General features: G+C 40.9%; 1 protein-coding gene across 1 annotated transcript in view; it reads left to right on the forward strand.

Annotated features, from left to right (window-relative positions):
* The window catches only part of LOC124186843 (regulating synaptic membrane exocytosis protein 1), a 1,552,625-nt gene that overhangs the window by 293,653 nt on the left and 1,234,776 nt on the right, over positions 1–24,196 (forward strand). The window contains exon 2 of the mRNA XM_046578894.1: positions 23,430–23,661. Within this exon, the coding sequence (XP_046434850.1) occupies positions 23,626–23,661 (36 nt within the window). The 5' untranslated portion in view covers positions 23,430–23,625. The remainder of the gene's footprint in view (positions 1–23,429; positions 23,662–24,196) is intronic.

Below are 24,196 nucleotides of genomic sequence, written 5' to 3' on the forward strand. Positions count from 1 at the left end.
AGGCCGATAGATCACAAGAATTTGAAAACGGTGCGCACTGCGTTTTGCGCATAGCGGAGGGAAAAATGACGTCAGAGATGCGGTGCACACTGCGTTCCGCGCATCTCGGAGGGAAAAATGACGTCAGAGATGACTGGGCCCACCCTTTATCCGACCCGCCATCCCTAAATTTTTGGGTTTTATTGCTCTCCCGGCTCTGCAGATATGATGAAATTCATGTAAAAAAATGACGTCAAAGACGTCGGGGTCCGCAGTCCCCGGTCCCAACATCCTCAAATTTTTGCGGTTTATTGCTCGTTTGAAGTCACCCGGTTCCGCAGCTGCATCTTGCCCAAAAGCGTGTTGGAACAGGTTTTCACCCTTTCCCCCTCCCCCTCTCCACGAACCCACCGCCGCCTACGATGGATACCCACCTAAGTATAAAAATCTGCGCAAATGCTGTGAGCAACGTAGCAATGTACAGTTTCACGAGCATGCAATGGAAATCGGTCAACGAAGTGCAGGTATAAAAAATCTTGTCTTGCCGACCCTTCACCGGATGGTGTGTGCACATGTAGTTTTTGGGTTTTATGAGTCGTTGAGCAGCGTGGGACATGTGGTGGGAAAAATCGGTCGATGAAAAGCAGGTAGCTAACAGTGTTTGGTGTAAGAAAAATCTTGTCTTGCCCGCTCCTGACCGGCTGATATGTGTACACACAGTTTTGGGTTTCTCGACTCTTCATAGCGAACAAGTCCGAGCCTGCACATCCCCAACCATATTGGTGTGGGGTATGCAACGAAAAAAAAATTGGCAAATTAAAAACTGGTAGTATACAATACAATAATTGTAGAAAAATGGGCCGATGAAACTATCGTAATAATTATAGATGTCGAAAATAGCGATGATGTTGATAATGTTAGTGAACAGGATAACGATAATGATTATATGGATTATTTCGAGGAATAAACCACGCTAAATTTATAATCATTGATTATATATTTTTCACAAGTAAAAATTCAAAACATTTACATTTTGTATGACGAGAATGGGTGAAAGTTATGAAGATATATATTTGTAATGTATCCTATTTCTAGATTATAATTTTATCGAATGGTGAATTTTTTTAATTCTATGTATAAGCTATGACATAATTGAGATTAATTCTATTGAATATTCTACATATAAACCCGAATATAATTTCATATATTGTAATAAATTCTATTGTTATTTTGGTGAATATTGTCCATATTGTCTATACACACGATGGCAACCTAGACAGTCTTTAATTAGAGGATTCGGTCCATCCACGACATCGCCATCGGGTCCTGGTGTGTGATGTGCGCTACATCTGCGGAAACTTGCGATGACGTATTCCATTTTCATATTCTCTGGTAGTTTAACCCACGCATTATTGATGGAGTTTGATACGAACGTGCGGATAAATTCTGTTGGTAAAAAAACTATATCCTAGGACATCATTCCCCTCAAACCGTCCAATTCTTTGTACAGACGGAAGGATTTCTCGAGGGAGCTGGTACACTCCTTGGAATACCAACTCCTTAGTCGCTGCATATTTTCGAAGGCGCAATTGTATGCCAGGATGTGTTCAGAGTTGTCATTATACCAAATTGAGCCTGGCGCTGCTGCTTGCTGGAGGTTATTTGCTGGAGAGTATCCATGGTTCACGTCATGCCACGGTGCCGCTTCCATGTACCTCAATTTTTCCATTGCAGGGGGTATGATATGCAAATCTTCCATATTAATAACCCTCGTTGTACCATCGACGATCCCCGTCAGCCATGCCTTCTTCTCCACCCCTTTGACGTATACGTAACACGCATTTCCAACCATTTTTCTCACAATATTCGTAACATCCTCGTGAGATTTGTCGCCCGCATTCCATGATATTCCGTGGTAATTGTGTGTCAACCATACATTGGTAGCTCTACGTTCAAGTGGTAAGCTTGCCAAATTATAGGGCGGCTTGAAAATGCTGTAATCCAGACCCGACCCGTTCACATTTATGACTGCGACTTCCTTGGGTACAAACTTCATGTTATGACCGATAAAATATTGCACGTCTAGGATCATCGCCACGTTGAGGAGTGGGAATGTTGCGCTCGATTATATACTGACGGATTGTATGTGGAAGACTGACTATTCCATCTCCAGCACACCCGCTTTTATCCACTCCCGGATGAATTTTGTAGAAGTAGAGGGGGATCGCATAGTTTATTTATGGCAGATAACTTCATGAAAATTCAAGCTTGTTAAATTCTCCACCAAGGTATTTCATTTGCAGACGATTTTCCCTGGCCATGCTACACATTTCAGTCACCTGACTGGAATCTTCTTGTAGAACTCTTACGATTCTCGGTGATGAGAAGACGTTGTATTCTCCATCGATCGTCGCCAGAACACGTACCCCGAATTTTGTTTTGACCAGTCGTAACCCGATGACGTTATACACTCCCCCAATTTCAAGTTCCGACATCTTCTTGGTTGGCAGATTCTCCAGGCGGCTGACGTGGTTAACTTTTGCTAGATCCATCGCGTTTCGAGGTTATTTTACGAGCGAGAACAGTTCACAATACCACCCACCAACCCCCACTACAATTTTTCTATTGGACAAGTCTCGACACGCATATTGTGCCAGGAATTTGTATGCGACCACTTCCACTGCCCCAGATTGGTTTAAGTGCATCACCACCAACAAAGTTTATTGTCGGCACCATCTCAAAGAGCAATTTCCTGGAATTTTTCCAATAGATCTAGCGGGTTTTTACCCTATCCTATTTATGTGCGGCTTTCCGGCGCCAAACAAGTCTCGACAGGAATTATTGTGTGTGTGTGTGTGTGTGTCAAATCCTATGAAAATAGCCATCTTGCGGCAAACCGCGAAAATGATCGGGGGCGGGGGTAGCGCCGCGCATTTGGCGGGCGGGGGAGCTAGGGGGGAGCGCCGCGGATTTGGTGGCGGCGGGGGGGCTAGGGGGAGCTATGGGGGAGCGCTGCGGATTTTTCGGGAGGGGGGGGGGCTAAGGCGGAGCTAGGGGGGAGCGCCGCCATCTTTGATTCAGAACTGTCATGTATACACTACTATTCGCTATCATAAAATTCTTTATCCCGATCAACATATAGATGTCTGGGTACGCGCTCTTGTATCAGTATGGATTTCATGGCGGTAGTTACATATTTTCCACTCTTGGACTTCATCGGCATCGTCCAAGCGTACTCGGAGAATATATCGTTGATTGTGAGCAGGTATTTGTATCTCTTACTATGTGAGCTGTATACAATCATATCAACCAGATCAGCTTGCCAAGTCTCGTCCAGTCCACGTACATCACAAACCGCCGCGTATTCGTCGAGCGGGTTTGTGAAGTTCATTGTTTATCGTCTCTTCATGCTTCAATACCTGTACTTGCCTTCTGGTTTGCGATCAAACCGGCAGTTCTGATTCTGTTCGAACTTTTTTTTAGTCTGGCTCAATTTTCGTTCATCAAGCCGTGCGACTAAGTTGTGATCAGTTACTTTCCTGCGGTATCAGTCGACCGTTAAAATTCCGAGCTTGCTCCAACACAATATTTATAAGCTTGCTATTCTCTTTGACATTCTTACGCAGTTGATTGATATCATTCAAGAGCACAGAAAAATTCGATTGAAAAGTTCGCGTAAGATCTTTAATGGTATTTTGTAAAACAGTGTGCAGACCTTTCAATGGAACGGCATCGTTTGCATGCTGCGGATCGGTAAAGTTACACAATCGTCTATTGTCTACATGATATTGACTGTCCTGAATGATTTTGAATCAGTTGCCTGGCGGGCCGCGCACAAATTTTTTACTCGGACCACGCACCAATTCTCGTCCAAATATATCGATGCGTATTGTTGAACAACTAATCTATGAATGACAATTTTCTCGTCCATCTATCGCTAATAAACGATTCCGGCTACTCTGAGGTCTACAACGATTGCAACGATTTCGTTAGCGTGATTGGTATTGTCAGCCGCCTGTGATGCCACAGCAGTCGAAGATGATCCACAATTTCATTTGGATTATCCCAGTAGACATAATCGATCTCTTGCCCATCCTTTCATGCAATCTTATATTTGGGTAAACCTTTACCAGATTTTCGTGGTGAGCCGACAAATTTCACAATTAAACTTTTTACTTTACACTTTTCGCATCAACACGAATGCTTTTATCGGCCTTGTATTGTCTTCAATGTGCATTTGCCATGGTTACATTTTTTTTTATAATTATTTTTGTCTGTATCGTCCACAAGGGCGGGATCAGGTGATTTGTTAAACAATAATTCGAGTAATTCTGGTGTTCTCTCATAGGTTTTATCCCCCACATGTATCTGATCCTCAACGAAATGGATTTGCGAATCGCCAATCATCATACGTTTCGCCAACTTTCGAGAGCCATATGTGTTTAGATCATTTTGTTTTTTTGTACCAAACATTTCTAAATACTGCGCCACAGACTTATCGGTCTTCTTCATTGGTGTGCGTGTAGTGGGAATATCATCTCCTGTAAATGTTTTATCCATATGTCATCCATATCACTATCATCATCATCATTATCGTCGTTCTCATCAAGGTTTTCTTCTTTCATAGTAATATCTGGTTCTTCTGTTTTGGTTTCGTACTTAATCTGTCGCTTCGAAGTATCAACCAATTTTTGCAATGGTGTTACTACAGGGTTAAACATTTCCCTCAATACCTGTTCCGTGGTGTCCATGTCTGAATTAATCATTTTATGTTTCCGGCGTATCACATTGCTAGCTTTCAATATTTCATTCAACAGAACGCTATGTTTACGGATGTTGCCGCTCTCCATGTTGGCGTTTTGATTGTTGCAATGGAACTGTCCAAATACATACACTAATTTATGCTTATAAAGCAATCAAAATTTCCCTTTCTGTATCTCCCCCCATCGATTTCGCTGTCTTCATTAATGACAACTAAACTATATTTGCCATCATTCCAGCATGCTGAGCATAAGTCTTTGAATTGCTGATAGGTCATGTGGGTGTTGACGTGATCGTTGTAAATATGTGTCATATTCATTTTATCCTGGCGAAACAATACCAAAAAGTTTGTATTGTCATGCACGAGATGTTTTAGAATACGCGCATACGTCTGCCTGAGATAAAAGATATTGAAATCCTGATGCCTTCCCATGCTGAAACATGCTCTGATATTATCTTGCTTCTCGCACGTGACATTATCGAAAATCATAATGGAATTAGGGTGTGCATCTTCAGGTTTCACGACCTCCTCGTTTTTGGCAAATGGATAATAACCGACACCATGCACCGGTTGTAATAACTTTTGCAAAAATTGATACTTTGACTGTACCTGTGATTTTGAATAGACGTAGATATTTTCGAATCTCAATCCACCAGCGTGGATGATAAGCGGAAGAAAAGCGTTAGTTTTACCACAATTCGATGGACCACAAAAAACTGCTCTGACTGTATTTCGTGGTAATTTTCCGTGGCGTTTCGTTGTCTTTTTTGCACGTTGGACCATTTCATCGAAATTCGTGACAGGTAATTTATTTGTCTGATCTTCAAATTTCATCGTGCTCGATTAACATGATGATAAATACTAAGATGTCTACATATAAATTAATTTCTTTTATAGAAATGTGGTCAGTTGGTATTTGAGCATGGCGATATGCACATGCATAAAGCGCGATGAAGGTCTATTGAATAAAATCATCAATCATCTTCCCGTTGAATTACATGAGCCGGGTATCAGTACTGCAGACTCGGTACGAATTTGTCGAAGAGGTTAGCTCGTGGTGATCCTGCTATCAATCGGTTGGATGCCGCATGTAGAGAGCACGATATTGCGTACTCAAAGAATCGAATTGACATTGCAGTGAGAAATCAAGCTAATAAAGTGCTCGCCGAGAAGGCGTGAAGTCGTGTAATAGCTAAAGACGCTAGTATCAGTGAAAAAGCCGTAGCCTCGGGTGTCACCAACACAATGAAGACTAAATCCGAAATTGGTATGGGTTTAATGGTAAGCGATCGGGAATTAGTGCCAAAAGTACGAATGGAAAACTGCAAATAGATGCCAAGCGCCGTTCGACGAGTTTGAGGACTAAACAGAGAAAGAGGGCAATTAACTTCAAATCGATCATTAGGGCTGAGAAAGAAACAATGCAGGCTGGTCATAAGGCTGCCGCGACGGCGCTGTCAGGTGCTCGTTCAACGGTAATACTTGCTTCAAACAGAATACGTGTACCTCGCATCATATCGCTACCTTATAAAATCGGAGATATTCTCCCTCTCCTTATTCCAATTCTGGCCGGTCTTAGTGCCACCGAAGCTCTAGCTGGTGGTGCTGCAGGCGTAGCTGAAGCCATTAATAATGCCAATGCAAACAAACGTCAGTCAAATGAGGTCAAACGACATAACGCTACAATAAAGGCGATTGCTTTGGGTGAAGGATTGTACCAGAAACCCTACCGAATAGGTATGGGGGTGTACTTACGACCAACAAAAAACTAATAATGCTACCACACTGAGCTCTCACTGATGTTGATCTACGCAAATACGCCAAAGACATGAAAATTTTACATTTTTGCGGTGTTAATATGCAAAATGATCCACCGGAATCGGGGCCGAAAAAGCATGAATCTGCAATTATCAATCTTGATGATAAAACTGGCCCAGGAACACATTGGGTTGCATACATGAAAAATGGCAATCAGGTCATTTATTTTGATAGTTTTGGCGATTTACAACCGCCCAAAGATCTAATGAAATATCTCGGTGTTGGTAGCGTAAAATATTATCATAAGAGATATCAGGAATATAATACTGTGATTTGCAGCCACTTGCGCCTCAAATTCCTCACCAGGCGACTTTACAGGGGTGACGAAGCGTGACCGAAGCGTAAGTCAAGGCTGATTCGTTTACTTTAACGTTGTCGGGTGCATCATCCGTGCCGGAGGCGCAGTATTTGCCCCCAATCGAGTTGTCATCAACGAAAAACCATGTTCTCGGACTCGTTAAATTGCTCACATTCAATTCGATGCCAAATATTGAAGAGGGCTGCAATAAATTTCACACAATACGATCAAATGCTGATCGGAAAGTCGTCACAATACCTACAGAAAGCTATGGAATTGAAGACATTGTAACTTTACCATTCTAAGCGCTGCCCCAAGACATCACCCTCAGTCTGTGAGCCAACAACAATGAGTTGAGCGCTGAAATTCCGTGTAATCAAACGATGGACTTGAGACCGCGGGATTGCATTGGACAGTTATTGGAACTTAAAGCAACGCGGCTACCAAGCAACATCACTCATAAATCTCAATTACCGGTGGCTATACTGAAAGTCAACTCTCTGCGCGTCGAGTGTAATATAACCACAGAGGCACATATAAACGATCGTCTAGTTCACACGATACATGAATTTTTTTCAACCGTTCCATCAGGATACATGTTCACTATTTGATAGCTCGTAGTTCGACCGAACCGCGTGGAAGGTGTGGGTCGCTGAAGTCAAAGATGAGTTTTGTGGTTTTGAGTTTATTTTTTACATCTTATTTATTTTATTTACTGTAACGCTAAATTCTGTTACCCTCGGATGAGAACTTACCGTTGACACTTTGGCGCGATTCTCTACTTATCCGCAATGTCAAACTATAACAAAATAATTACGTTGGGCGTCAGACGCGTTAGCGTCGATTTTCAAACAATAATGCAAATCAATAAAATTAACACAAAACCGTACGAAAGAGATAAATAGAGAACCCGTTGTATGGCTGGCTGGGCACAGGTACGATCGCGTACATCCCGGTGGAGTGGCGGAATTCAAGGCAGCTAACAGTAATTCCAGAATTGAAGAAAATAACAGAATAAAGAATAAACTCCAGGCAAAAGGAAAATGAACAGGTCAGTCGATCATATATTGTCGAGGAGGTGACATGATTGAGACAGGCAAATAAGATGGTATCGACAGCGGTAGTTAATAAAATAAATAATCGTTGTTCACAAAAATTTCGGTAGAATAGCAGTAAACGGTAGCTTTAAAACGAGAGACGGTAGTTAACAGAGTAAAATGAACGTAGGTCGGGAGATGCGATATAATGCAAGAGTTGACTTAAAACTACACGTCACTGGGCGACGTGATCTTACCCAAGTTGCAAATGACGCTACGAAAATTATTATTCTGTCAATTCGAACGAGAGAACTTTACTGCGATCGGTAGAAAACAACGAAACGATAGTTCGGTAGATGATACGACAAATTTACCATAAATTACAACCAGTATGAGAGGTTGACATTCAGTAACAATTTACCAAGTCGGCAAACGATCGACTAGATAACCTTCGGTAGAAGTATTCATAAACGGTAGATTCGATAATTTATAATTATTACGTACTAGAGGAATTAAATAATGAATTCCTAAACATAACTTTTGAGAGAATACAAAATACAAAATTATGAGAGTGAGAGAATTTCGAAGAGTTTACAAAATAAAGAAACACACTAAAATACACCGCAATACAAAAGAATAATTCACAGAACTTAATTTAACAAAATACAGAGAAATAAATAACAGGCAAAAATAATACGAAATTGCCAATAGCAATGAAGAAAAAGTGCGGTAATATCTAGGGCTGATTCTACGCTCGCTTGTACTCCAAGGAACTCGACATATGATACAATAGGCACAAAAATAAATAAAAATATAATAAGCGATAACAGAAATAAAATATAAAGCACACTACTATTACAAAAGAGTATAAAATGAAATATAACGCCAATAGGGCTCAAAATACGATAGAAAGTGCAGAAGCAGGCTAATAGTAATTTACAAATAATTAGAAAAATCATAAATACAAGCGAGATAATTATTTTGCAGTTATGAGGTCGCTCAGATACGAAAATAATAAATTACTGAAATCATGCAGTCACACGGCGGCTTACTGCAACTCTAGGCCGTGTACCATGATTCACACAAAACTGGCATCACGCGATGCAACCAAGGAACAGTAAATATAATATTAATGACCGAAATCATGCAGCCACATGGCAGCTTACTGCAACTTTAAGCCGTGGACCATGATTCACACAAAGTCGATAAATACCATAAGAAAGAATAGAATTTATGAGCAACTTCGTAACGATACTATTCAAAGGCAGAAGCCTTACCTTGACGGTTGACTTCAGGCACACAAACTGACTCTAATTTAAATTATACGTTATATTAGCAAAACTGAGAAGAAAGGGAAAAAGAGTGAAAAGAGTTTATAGGATAAAGGTTTTCGGTAGAATAAACGATAGAACGATAGCGGTAGAAGGAAAGGTATCGGTAGCTTAAATCGGGAGAATAATGCGGAAAGCAAAGCTGTCTCTCAGCAGGTCAAGCGTAGAATAGGAGGTCGTAGTTCGTCTCGCCGATCTCGCGGTTGTCGTGAGGTGATTCTTCTCCTTTGATTGGTGGGTTCACCCCCACCGCAAATAGGCCATCCCCCTGTGGCGAATATTGGTTATTGCGTGGTCATACATTTTCCAAAATTACCGCTAGATGTGGTGTAATGTGCTGCTCGCGATTTCGTCGTTGACACCAACTCGTACGATTTTGTAGCTGCTTCGGTTCACGGTCCAGGCTGCCTATCATCGGGGACTTCTTTGACAGAGGCATACACAGGTTACCTCTCGGCCAAAGTTACCGGGTGGAGAGTGACGCCTCATTGTTCACCTCCACCGGCTTTTGTACAGCCAGTAGCTAGCTGCCTGTACCTGAGGTCGTGCAGTCAGACGGTTGGCCGAACCGTGGACCACGACCCACACAATTAGTCCCTGCCGATAGGAAGGCAGCGTCGATCCTCAGAATGATGGCTTTATCAACCTGGACGTAGTGGTTTGGGGTCGGTCCGGCACCAGGCCGGTAAGTCGGAGGATGGCAGGCTGCGGTCTGCCCTTCACGCCATCCTTACGGCATCCGATAGAGCTGGCGGCTGGTTCCTCTTCGAGAAACGGTGCCCTCGGCCGCCGGGAGGATTTTTATCTCCCTGTTCACCGGCAGTCGAGGCGATACGGAAGGTTCGGGTGGATGCTACCCCAGGTGTATATAAAGGTGCACCAAGGTAGCCAGTGTAGTCTGATGAGACCGTCGGTAGGCGAAGTCGTCGAGAGCTGCAAGCGGTAGCTAGTGGTCCCTTGTTGATCGGGATCGTTGTCGTCCGAGTACCTTATCAGCTTGCGCCGAAGCACGAAATAAAGAATTTACAAAAAAGAATTAGTTGAAAGTAGTTATTGCCTGTTTTGTATCGAGTTCGGTTGGAGTACCCTGCTGAGGACGCGTAAACTAAAAATAATAGCGGTTGTGTGCCCTTGTGACGGGCGACTCTGAAACGCCACGTTACATTACATATGTACAGTCAAAGTCAAGGTTGCCAAGTGATAATAGGAATGGTTTTGTCCTTTTAAATTGCGGTGGAGGCTGCAGCGAGGATATCGGCCGTCGAGGGGGGTCAGTCTCAGTCCTAGGTGGCGGCGTGTACCGGCTCTCTGGAAAGCTTGGTGGTGTCGGGGGACGGTGGTTCTCAGCCGTCTTTACAGGAGACTCCCACTCACTGTCGGTCGTCTGGGTGGCAGTCGACACAAAAGAGCGCTGCGGCTCGGGAAATGGGGAGACTGGAGCTGGGATGCGTCTGTGGTAGCTTGGTGAAGTCAGTCGAGCTCTCCGGACATCCCACAAGGAAAGTAACACGGCTGAAGGTCTGGTGAGAGGCCGTGACGGGATCTCGATAGAATGCAGTATCCAAGGAACTGGCGGGTTTGAAGCTGATGTGTTTGTCAGTGGGCTGGCCGCAGCCAGATAAACAGGATCCGTGATGCAATTGGTCTGCTGTCCGGTCTGTCTTATAAAGTGTCGTCGTAGCGTCAGTCAAACGTCGGCGTAGCGTTGAAGAGCATGTACGGCGTGGCGTTGAAGCGTCAGCGTCGGTAGGGTTTGTCAGGACGAGGTGAACCCGAAGTGTCCTGCCGATCGGTCTGATCGGTCGTCTCTTATTGCAGCTTCGATTGGACTTTGGCAGCGGGAGACCACGTTGGTTGATTACGCAACGCGCTCGGCTGCGTGGGTGGCGTGAGCGGCACGCGTGACGTCACACTTTCTTCTGGGTCGCGTGATTGGAAAGTGTGAAAGGCTGGTTGCCTCGCGTGGGTTGGAAGGCGCGCGACCAACGAGTTGCGTTCACAATGTTGTTGTGAACAATATAAGATCATCGAACTGCCCGCTTATGTCATTTACCTCCCAATAGCTGTACAGTCGATACATCACTTGCAGCTGAGAACAGTTGATCAAGACGGGGAATTAATTCATTTTCGCGGCGAAACCATAAGCGTGCGATTACATGTGATATCTCTGAAATAATGGAAATTGTGTTTGAGACAAAAAATACTGGTGGCAGCTATAAAAGCAAGACATTATGTCCAAGCGTCATCAGTTGCCAACTGCCTCCAACGGGGCCGAGATCTCTGACGAAGCTGACACCTCTAAGCATGCGGTTTCTTCGATATCTAGGACTTCGATTACGTGAAAATTTAGAAAAATAAGAATTCACTTTCGCTGCATTCTGTGTATATTACTATCAAGGTAACGATAACAATACAGAAACCTATACCATTCGACGATTCGATCGCGCACTCTGAGATTCATGCACATCAGCCGTTTGCATCATCTACCTTTCAGAACAACGATAAGATCCATATTGTTGTTTACAATCAAGATTTGTGTCTACTGCTCGGTAAAAGCTCACACACATTCATGGAAAAATTACAAAAGATGATGGCGTGATTGCGGTGACGGTTATGAAATTGATTAATATGGCTGTTTGCTATTTGTTTGAGGAAGTTTGCTATGAGTTAAACGGTGTGGAGATTGATCGGAATAAAAATGTTGGTATCACCAGCTCTATGAAGGGTATACGTATCCTTGAGTCCTGGCCGGCAATATAGTGTGGAGAATACCGGTTGGTTGAGTGATGATAACGAACTCACCGATGCTGCTAGAAATTTCGACGTTGTTTTACCGTTCAATTATGTGCTGGGCTTCGCCGAGGATTATTGTCGAGTTGTTGTCAATGCTGAACATGAGTTAATTCTCACACGATCCAACAACGATTTGAATGCTGTGATTGAGACTCTACCCATGGAAAATTTTAAAATTACCCTAGATAAAATCGAGTGGTTCTTGCCTTACATCAAACCGGCCGATAAACCGAAAATGCAGTTATTCAACCACATCGCCAAGGATCCAGCCATATCCATGAGTTTTCGTTCTTGTGAAACGTACGTGTATTCGATGCTCCCGTCAACAACGCGGCATGTATGGGCAGTCAAGACATCGACACAGCTTGAGAAGCCGAGATATATCGTTTTAGGATTTTAAACTGCAAGGAAGAACGAACCGCGCAAAAATGTCAGCGAATCAGATCATTTTCGGATTAGAGACGTAAAACTCTTTCTCAACTCTCAATGTTATCCCTACGGAAATTCAAATCTTGAGATATTCAATAATCAATTCTTTGTGATATGTATGTTTGGCTTCAAACGACCTACTACAACAAAGAAGCTGAGCTTATGCTATCGAAGCGTGAATTTATAAACCGTGCTCCCCTTATCGTCATCGATTGCTCCAAGCAGAACGAAACATTGGAAACTGGACCTGTGGACATTCATTAGAATTCGACTCTAGCATTGAATTCCCACCAAAAACTTCAGCCTACTGTATGATCTTGCTGAACGGCATAAGAGAATCATGATAAATTTGGACCATCAAATCGACGAAAAAGATATATGTTGGTTGTAGTTCGAAATTCAGCCACGAGCGCGCTTGTGTTGTCAGTATAGGATATGAAGTGTGGCATTGGTGATGCCATGAAGTGAAGAGTATTCGTTATCGACGCCCGGTCATTGCTGAAATAATAATACTTATATCCTATACTAACGACAGCTGCGCCACCACAGCCTATATATCTTTTTCGTCGCTTTCAGGGTCCACATCCATAGTACAGCGTTCGGGCTCCTTAACTCTAGGCTCCATGTGCATTAGGCTGAGCTGGGTTAGGTTAGGTTAGCAAACTGTTCCGATATCATGTCAGCCATTTTGCTCCCGCCATTTTGTTGTTTACATTGGTTGGGTTAGGTTAGGTTGGGTTGTCAAGTTAACTTAGGTCGGTAACACACCGACTACATGCTCCGTCATCTTGTCCGTCATCTTGCAGGCTAGTCAGCCATCTTTCAGGTCAGTCAGCCATATTGCAAGTCAGTCAGCCATCTTGCGGGTCAGTTCGCCATCTTGCAGGCTAGTCAACCATCTTGTTGTTTACATTGGTTGGATTAGGTTAGCTTCAGTCGGTAACACACCGACGCTCAGTCGGTAACAAAACGACTACAGGCGAGGCGCTTCCTGCAGCTGCCGCTGAGGTCGGTAAGTCAGTTCGAGCCAGAACCCTCCCCTACATAACTACTTCCACTATAGGAATTCCTGCCAAATATTATTCAACGCGACAAGTAGCAATGCTTCAAGTCCTCACTCTGAAGCAAAATGATTTGAAATTTTGAGGAATTATTTCATCGCAATCGTTCCAAAATTGGATAAAATGTACAGATTACAGATCTTTGTCGACAAAGAGGCGTGTGCCAAATAAGCAAAGCTGCATGTTCTCGCACTCAAGCAGGCCGTAGGTTCGCGTTTTTGACAACTTATTCTAGTTACGCATTCACAAAATTATCAACATACATGAATTAATAATACTAATTCATCGTACAAACCACCCTCTTCACAAGTGGTTGATTTGTCAAGCAATCACAGCTTCGCCCAAAGTTAAGTAATTATTGTTCAAATAGAAATAACAAGAATTAATCATGAAAACGATTACAAGAAAAAAAAAAAAAAAACGGTCACGAAATATACAAAATTTTGCCCATGTGAAATCAAACTCCGCCACTCATCCAAAGCGTTCATTTCACCCTCTATTTCGTTGGATGTACAGGCACATTTTACTATTACGTACTGTTTGAAGTTAGGTTGTAGTGAGCTACAAACACCGCCCAAATAATCCTAACGAACCGAATAGAATTAGTAGCGAGGTCAACTAATACTTCCGTACTTCGCAAAAACTTATTATTCCATAAGTTTTCACTAATCATATTACCCGGCTTGCACTAATAACAAACGTAAAGAGCTGATCGTACAACGGGGCACGTGTTTCCATATGCCTGGCGTCGTCTCTTACGACGACGAATCTCGAGGCCCTTGTCAAAAGCGCTGAAAATATTGTACCGCGTGGTGCATTAGCATTTCTTGGGACTAAGTAGTAATAGTTTCATTGATTCAAGACGTATTGAACCAACAGAAGCTTCCGCCCTTACCTGAGACCATCCACAAATAGTGGCATAGGTTTTGGGCCTCAGAATTTCGATTTGAAATTTTTGTTTATAATTTGTTACACACATTAAAATAAATGAACTATGACAATTTCAGATCTTTTGCTACGTAAGTGACAGAGAATCACGCATTTTTGCATTTTTTGCTTTTTTAACGTTTTCAAAGTCCTCATCTGACTGAATAAAAAAATGAATATATCGATAACGCTATTTTTCCTCTGAAATCGTTTGAATTTTTCAAAAAAATATTTTCAACATTTTTTATAAGAATTTTCAATATGAAGTATCAGTTTATGAAATGAATAGTGTTGCTGAGACAATTTGACATAAAACCACGTGTAACAAAATGCGATCATTGTGGGTTTGACAGCAAAAAAGTCAAATAGTCGGTTTATCGGAAGTTATCCCTAACGCTTTGCAGGTTATGTCGTCGGCGATCCAATATTTATTTCCTACTAGCTGTCAGTCGAAGGAGGATATGTGGATTACGATTTGCCATCAATTACCAGAATTAATTTTTGATTTTTGAAAAGTCGAAAGCGAATAATGAAACGAGTTTGAATAATAAGCTCGGCGTTATTTCGTTTTCAAAGATGATTTTATTTATCCTACTCATACTCAAATCTGTGGTTGTGTCGGCAGAGGTAGGTTATGCCGATCTGTTATTGATTTTTGACTGTCAGTCAAAAAAGTTTATGTTGCCCGTGATTTGCCGACGATTATTTTGATTAATTTTCGCTTTTTGAAAAATGCGAAGCAATGAATAAGTCGAGTAGAAATAATAAGCTTCCCATAAATTATATCCGGATGAGGATATCGTCCATCCTACATATATTTGTATTTCAGGTTCTGTGTCGACGGGGTCAGGTTAGGCCGACTGCGATCTGATGTTGATATTTGTCTATTGTCAGATGAAAGAGGTCTATACATATAGTCTACGATTGACCATCGATTATTCGAATTGAATTTCGCTTTTTGAAAAGTTGAAAGTAATAAACGAAATGAGTAGTAATAATAAGCATGCCGCAATTTCGATCCTAATGACGATATCGTCAATCCTGCGTATATTCAAATATTCGGTTGTGTATCGATTCAGTTAGATTATGCCGTCTGCGTTGTGGGAGTCATTACTCGTATTATTTTTTGTTTTGTTCTTCTAAAATAAATAAGAATAATGCGACGCAAATAATTTCGTGTCATGTCAATTACGATTTTGATTTGGTTTGGATATTCACCAAGCTCCGAGAAAAATACAGGCAATGTATATGAACTATAGAAAGCAATGCAGGAACAATTATCGTCAGCAAATTTTCGAAATCGCGGATTCAATTCGCATAGTTTGCACGTGATTTGTCCGTTGCAGCAAAAAGGATACCAGGTGATATTATTACCAGATTACCAGAAGATATCATCAGCCACGCGAAGCTATATATCTTTGATGCACGAAGTAAGAAACATGACACATGCGGATAATGTCGGTATATATAGAATGTCCCCAAAATCAGATGATGGTATTCCTCGTAATCGAAAACCAGATCAGAGTAGGAATACAATGCTGGTTCTGGATGAAGATTCCTATTAACTACACCAAACGACATCTTCCCCGACTCAAACCCTTTTCCGTGATGACGTCACAGCGATAGACACCTGCGGTTCTGACCTGAAGGTCAGAATCACGCTGCCTTATCAACAATTTTAACTACCAGAGGTCTAATCACATTGCCTTACCAACCATTTGTACTGATCAAACGTCAATATCACGTTGCTTCACCAACAATCTCGCTGTCCTCCCCCCTGCCAATGGTCATGATATAGCGGAGACGCCAACCCTTCTGTTTCCTGTGCCATCATCCTGCTAATCTCAAGAATATTCTGGTCAACCTCCAGCGACTTTCGGTGCGATGTCAACAATTCTACATTCCACGATTAATGGTTTCGAAAATTGTTTCTCGCCAAACTGGATGCTGGTGTAATATCAACCACGTGACATTATTTTCCCATGACTACTAATTCCAAGAGCTGTTGGTGAGTCTAAATTCTGATGTGGTATCAGTCATGTGACATTTTACAACTAACAGTTCCAAGAATTTTGTTTGTAAATCCGGATGGCTGTGTGATATCAATCACGTGGTATTCTTTCCCCATGACTCACAATTACAAGAACTGTTTGTGAGTTCAAAGTCCGATGCAATATCAAACACGTGATATTCTCCCCCCCCCCCCCCTCACACACACACTACGTTTCAAATGCACGTGATGAGGATCTCAATGAATTCAGCACTGGAAACTACAGCGTTAGCCTAAAGCCCTTCTTTCTGTAAATGACAAGTACTTTAAAACAACGTGAATTAAAAACGCGACGAGAATTGATGAAGAATAAAGTTGATAAAGAATATTCAAGAAAGAAACATCTGCTATAAATCAAATCTAAACTGAATCATTTCACAAAAGCATTTTGTCCGATACGTATCAACCATTAGAATCATTCATTCCTCGAAACTGAACAAAGTGGCACGGCTGGAGACGTTTCTTTCGTCGAAGACGCTTGCAGATCTTGAAGCCTACTTTGATCATCGAATCAGCGGAATTTGTCGAGTCAAGAAGAAATTTGGGAACAAAATAATGACGGATCTGAAGGACGCGTTCATGGTATTCATCACGAATCGATTAGTAAAAGCTTTAAAAGAGAACGAAGAGTTGTTCAAGAGAATGTTGACGACTAACAACGACAGTTGGTTTCATCTGCGCTATCTGTGAGGACCGTACAATAAATTGGAATTCTTTTACATGTGAAAAAATTTCAAAACACCTGACGCAACAAATTTTGCACTTGATACTTTGATTATCAAATAAAATAGTTTAAAATTATATGTACTTGTCACTTAGCAGTAAGCCATCCTGTTCACCCTCATCTGACCATATGTTTCAGTAAATTCACAATCTAACAGGTGAACAGTGCAATCTATGCAGGTTCTACTTCGGTGAAATAAATTAAACTCCGAATTGAGTTTTAAATCTATAAGAGTATTGATAAAAGTGCTGTTCTAAACACCAAAGATGAAGATTGTCGAGCTACGTTTGAATCTCACAACTATAATGTGAACTCTACGCTGAGGTTTTGAGCGAATTCAGTCAACGATAGAGTACAAGGTTGACCAGCAGCTGAGGTAATTTACAACCCGAGCCTCGGATACGCGGTATTGGATAACTGTTGCTTTTAAAATGCAAAACAAAACTCGGTTCGAGTACAGCTTCGTCAACGATAGAGAGCAAGGTTGAATCGTACGTGAACTTGGTACTATAAAAATTCCTCTTTTAACAACTAAGGTAAGGGTGTGAAATTAAATCATGACCATTTTCAAAAAAAAAACTTCATTGGAAGAAAAAAACGTTTTTGATTATGGCTCAAATTATAACGTAAAGGTATTGTCTAAGTCTACAGAAGGCTTGTACATCAACGATAAGCTCCGTTTTTGAACTGTACGAGCTTGTAGGAATGTGTCAGGTTTTATAGACTTTTGTCAACCTCTTGCTAATCTTTTTGGAACTTAAACTTTTATAAACCATTTTGAATTTTTTTGAATCCTTTGGAAATCTTGTCAGCCTTTTCAAAACTGTTTGAAACCTTTTGGAAACTTTTGCAAACTTCTGAAAACATTCCATATCTTTCGTTAACCTTTTGTGAATTTTTTCCTTCTTTACAACCTTTCGGAAACAGTCAAAAGTCATGAAAACATTTCATATTTTCTCGAAACTCTCGGAAATGAATTCAAAGGCGATGGAAGCTGCTTAATAAATGATTCCTGCTTTGCATAGTTCTTCGACAATGGACATTGTTTCATTGTTGTGATTTGGATTTCCCGCCGCCTTAAATACTGGAAGTAGATGAAAACATTTCACTTGCTTGTTAGGATCATTCCAGAAAACGTATTCCGCTTCAACACTTTGTCGAGTAATCATAGTTTGCGGAAGTGAAACTTTACTCTTCCACCGAGGTGATAAGAAATCATCTAACAATTCGGCAATGACATTTTTCTATTTTTAACTGTTATTCCTCTGAACAGTTCATCAGATTTGTAATACTTTCTAAGTGCGTGCATGGTGAGTATTAGGTTTCTATAATTTTCCTGATCTTCATTGCTCATATAAAACCTGTCTGGCTTCTATTTAAACAAAAATTTCTCAACTCTCAAAACTTATTAACGAGTCAATAATCATAGGTCTGTCGTTTGAAAGATTGCGTACCCTGTACACGTTGTCCCTTTGACTTTTTCTTATATCACTTCTCATGATTTAAAAATGCTTATTCTCTGTTTTGTCAACAGGTTAGTTCTGTAATTGTTTTATCTCCTGTCGAAGAAAATGAATCATCCATCCCCGACACTCCATCATTTTTCAATTCATTTTTCATCTGCTTTATTTCTTCTTCAATTTCTTCCAGTTTTTGATTCACAGGTTTTGTGTCTTTTGTGATATTTACCAGTTCTTGCAACGGACTCAATACTGATTTGAAAATGTCGCTTTATTTCTGAACTAGATTCCGTGCCTGACTTAAGCAATCTATGTTTTCGACGAATTGCGGCACTTACTTGAGCAATCTGATATAGGACCTATTTTGCTCAGGAATTTTGGAGTTCTGCATGTTAACATAACTGAGTCTGTAACGCTTTTGCATTACTCCCTTGGAAACGCCAGATTTCATTACTTTTCCAGGCTAACGAAAAAATTGAATCCCTTCCTGTAACATTCTAGGTCAGGCTCGCTGACTTTGTCAATCCGAAGAAACCCACACTTATTACCATTTGAACATGCAGAGCACACATTGTGAGGATTCATATTAAAAATTGGAGAAGATACGAAGAGAGAGAGAGAGAGAGAGACGAGTTTGTGTCAAGAAGGTTTAGTAGATCTACGTAGTTTGATAATATAAGACGTGTCATAACAGTGAGAGGAAGCGTAAATCCTGGCCAGGTAGAAATTTACAAACAGATAATACAAAGACTTCACTCTGAATCTTTTTCATTTATTTTTAAACATTGCCACCGTCGATAAGAAGGGAAGGGGTTGACTAATTACCGAAACCACGCACTAACATGACGGCTTAATGCAATTCAGAGCCGTGGACCACGATTCATATAGAAACAGGCATCACACGATGCAACCAAGAAAAAATAAATACGATAAGAAAGAAAATAGATCTTATGAGCAACTTCATAACGATATAACAAAAAGGTAGAAGCCTTACCTTCAGCGGTGACTCCGGCATGCGAGCAATGAATTTACTTTAAAAGTAACTCACCGGCTAACAACAAATGAAAGATAAAAATGAAGGAACGAAGCTAACGGTAGTATAAACGATGGTGAAGATATTAGACAACGGTAGCGATAAACGGATGACAAAGATAGCGGAGAAGAAAAAAAAAATGTGACACCGAAGGAAATTAACGATAGCGAAGTAATATTAAAGCTATTTCCTGGTGGGTCGAACGTAGAATAGACGGCGCGCGGCGGTCACAGTTCGGCTCACCGATCCCGCCACTGTGATCGGGTGATCCTTCTTCCTTTGATTGGTTGTTTATTCCCCACAATAATTGGGTCATCCCTTTCGTGGCGAATATCGGTGCTAGGTGCGTTACACGTCTTCGACAATTACCGATAGATGACACGTAGTGTCCTGCCCGTGATTTCGCTGTTGACACCAACTCATACAAATTTACGATAGCTGCATCCTACTGTCCAGGATACCTATCTTTGTGGGTCCTCTGACAAAGGCATGTAGGTACGTAGGATGCCTCCCGGTCAAAGTTACCGAATGGACGGCGCCGACTTACAGTAACTACATGTTCGCTTCCACCGATTTCATCGTATGGGCAGTGGCCAGCTGCCCACGATCTATCAGGGAGACCATGCAGTCACACAATGTTTTAATGCAACTTAGAGTCGTTGATCATGGCTCCGTTGATTATGGTCCTTACCGACCGGTACGTAGAATCGGTCCTCGGAGCGATGGCTCAACGCTAGAGCGTTCTCTTAAATATAGATCTTATAGGTCGGTTAGGCGCCTGGCCAGGAAGTCAAGGAACGGGAGGCTGCGGTCTGTCCTTTACGCCGTCCTTACGGCATCCGGGAAAGTGGGCGGCTGGTATCTTCAGGAGGAATGGTCACTCGGCTGTCGGGAGGATTTCATATCCTTGTACGCCGGCAGTCGAAGTGATACGAGAGTTTTTGGCAAACAGTGTTACATCGGATCGTCGGTAACGAAGGTCTTTTGGAGCCGAAAACGGTAGTCATCGGTAGTTGTTGATTCTTCGGTGGTCGGGATCGTCGTCCTAATACCTTGTTCGCTTGCGCCGGAGCGTGAAATTATAGAATTTACAAAGAAAGAATTAATTACTACTAGTTATTTCCTATTTTGTATCAAATTCCGTTGGAGTGCCCCACCAGGGATGCGTTTTTGGAGGTTTCCTTTAGTTTAGTGTCCTTGTGATAGGAGGGGGGGGGGGGGGAGGGGCTCTAAAACGCCCCTTTACAATATATGTATATTTGTATGGTAATTAGATTATTTTATGAACTTCCAAAAGAGTTAAAAGCATTACGAGAGGGATCTTAAAAATATTAAATCGAACAATTGATTTCAACCAACGTATAAATTTATTACTTTCTGTCGGCTTGATTTTCAGTTTTATTTAAATTTTAGTTAATTACCAAGAAAGGAAGTATTCTAGTGCAAGATGCAAAATGCAAAATGTAGCATGAGTTTTTTGCTATTTTCTACTTTAGCGTTGTGTTCTTTACTTTATGCTTTTTATGTTTTCATATTTCATGTTCATATTTCATATTCATAACTACATACAAAGTCGTCAAATTTGATAGATTTCAAAAAATTTCTAGCTGTATATCATATATATATTGTCCATCCTTGCGCACACGTAATAATTTTTACCTCTGCAGGATTTCTATATGCACTATATTAAAGAACATTTAAGTGGATTGTGTTTGTAATTTTTTTGATGGTTTTAATAAATTAATAAATAGTTTGCGTAGCGTTGTGAGTGCCGGTTATTTCTCTCCCAACCTGAACCCTTCCCTGTCCACACTACCAAGCTATCTAGTGCAAATGGGTACGGCCGAGATTTGACGAAGCTGACGATCGAGAGGTCTGTTGACTACGCCAAGCTACCAACAAAATTTCGCGATATCTTTTCTAGAAATAAGTTTTAAAACTTTTATCGCTGGTCGTCAAATTATTGTGAATATGGTAAGCGTTTGGTGAACTTCGTTGGGCTAGTCAGGGACATTAAAAATCCGGCGTCACAAAGTATAGGTCCAATTGTCAGTAGATAAAAGAATTAAGCCGTGGAGTGTTGTTCAAAGAACTGCGCAACTAACACCGACGAAATAATAAACATTTTTTCGAAGATTCGCGGAGACAGTACATCTATTAACATCAATCAGACGTCAATATGTAGTCAAATATGCGTTCAAGATATTCGGTGATACTTGATTTTTTATGTTCTCTTCTTCTATCGTTGACCTCAGAAATAGCGTTTTACCAGAATAATCAAAATGCCCGGACACCTCTATGTCCATAATAGAGTATTATAAGTAATCTATATTTACAAGAATTTTCACCTTTTCTCTACCTCTGCTCTACTCTGTTCTCTAATACCATATATTCAAAAATATTCGTACATAACTTCGGAATTCTTTCAAAAGGATTACGAGGGCTATGAGGTCGGCAGGAGTGGAAGACAAGACATCATGATCGATTCTCTCGCACCACTTGTAGCAGTTTAACTCCCCTTCGACCCGTCCCCTCTCCTTTCCGGTTAGAAATATAGGGTGAACAATCAATGCGTCCCCCCCCCCCCCCCCCCTCCCCCCACACCATCTACAATAATCGTGTATCGATCGCAGGTTCTGACTCTCTACCTCTCTCTCCCTCTTCATTGTCATAAGCACCGTCTCGTCGACGAACTGTATTATTTGGAGTGTTCCTCCTTCTGGTATTTCCATCCTCATCTCCATCACTTGTCCCACTTTCCCCCATCAACGCGTTTACAAGCCGAGCGTAGGTGAGGTTTGAAAGGCCAACCGGACTATTTTGAGAATCAAAGAAACTTCCTAGTTATCATTTCACTTATTCGGGAATTTACAGTTTAGCTCGTTGTTGAATGTATCTATTTTCTTGCAACTTGTTTGTTTACGTATCCATACGTATAAAATTATATGAGCGTAAATCAATTGCTTAGATCATCCCAATTATTCTGTGATTCGTAATATTCTATTTAGTAAATTTCTTCCCATAAGTCGACCAAGTTAGGACCTGACTATTTTTGATACGATTGAAACTTTCCCGGTGATACTGAAATACCTCTGAAACTGCGTTTTTTATATTCCGCTAGTTCTGAGTTAGAGATATTTAAAGCTTTCTATACCTTCATCATATCGTTCTAGATTTTCAAAACATTTTTAAAACTTATATTTTTGTTTTAGTTACAGTTCAACATCGGTTGTATGACGGATTTATTTTTTCTCCTCTCCTGTTTTCAGCACTTCGGTAATTTTAAATGTACGAGACTCAATGTTCACGATATCCATCTTTTTCAAATTGATCAGGAATGTGTTAAAATCGTGTAGGAGGTAAGAACAATTATTTTAGACAATTTTATATTCTGATTATATTTTTGAACGAATGGAGATGATTCGTAACTTCATGATTCGACGGATCTTAGAAAGCTCCATACAAAAAACGAAATTTTCAAAAATTCTTCGAGTATTGCAAAAGTCGTGGTACTATGAAACGCTCAGAATACTCATGATTCATATCTTTGAAATAGTTGTAAAAGTCAGAAATGCAGACATTGGGTATTGAAAGTGTTGACGTCATCTGAAAAAAATGTCAACTAAATTTAAACGGGTGATGTCAAATACTGTTCTATTTGCTTCTACCTGAAAGTTTAATTTACCAAAACACAATACTAACGCCATGTTATTAATTTTTCTTACAGACTCGGCATGCGTTTGATGAAAGATGTATCCACGCACGAGCAGGTGACGTGATTTTATGTGAAGAGTGTCCCTATCAAATTTTAAGCAAGAAGGAACTGTTTTGTGACCTGAATTAATAGAACGACAGCCCAAAACGACCCACTTTCCGTACTACTATCACACCCCCATCATCGACTCCACGCCAACCCATCCGAGATGTTGCCTACAAACGTGATGTCGTTTATGAAGAAGGTAAGCCACTATTAAACATTTAAATTAAAGATGGAAAGAAGTAACTGCTACATTTTAAATTTTCTTTCTTAGTCGAAGAAGTGACAAATCTGTAAAAGTACTTTTACACATCGGTTCAATTTTTTTTTTTTGTGTCCACCGTTTAACCCACATATTGATCTGTTCTTGAAACGAAGGCAGGGGGATGTGTAGATGAGGCAGCTTTTACGACGAAATCTTATCGCTCGGCAGTCAGTTCTGTCTGAAATATTTGAATGAGAGGCAGAAATTGTACATTCCGGAAGCGGTTATATCTAATTTTGGCATGACTGTAGCTTGAATAAGCCAATTCAAACGAATTATGAATTCAGTATAAGCAACGGAAATTGCGGGCTTATTTATTTTTTTATGTACATTTTACATACGTCTTCCTTACTTTGACTTACATTTCTTTTCAAGAGATAGAGTTTTATACCTTTCCGTTATGTAAATAAAAAATTCACTAAAGCCTTTTTCCGATACGCAAATATTATTGTACGGACTTTTAGGAATGATT

Source organism: Neodiprion fabricii, chromosome 7 (genome assembly GCF_021155785.1).
Source record: "Neodiprion fabricii isolate iyNeoFabr1 chromosome 7, iyNeoFabr1.1, whole genome shotgun sequence".
NCBI classification, from domain to species: domain Eukaryota; kingdom Metazoa; phylum Arthropoda; class Insecta; order Hymenoptera; family Diprionidae; genus Neodiprion; species Neodiprion fabricii.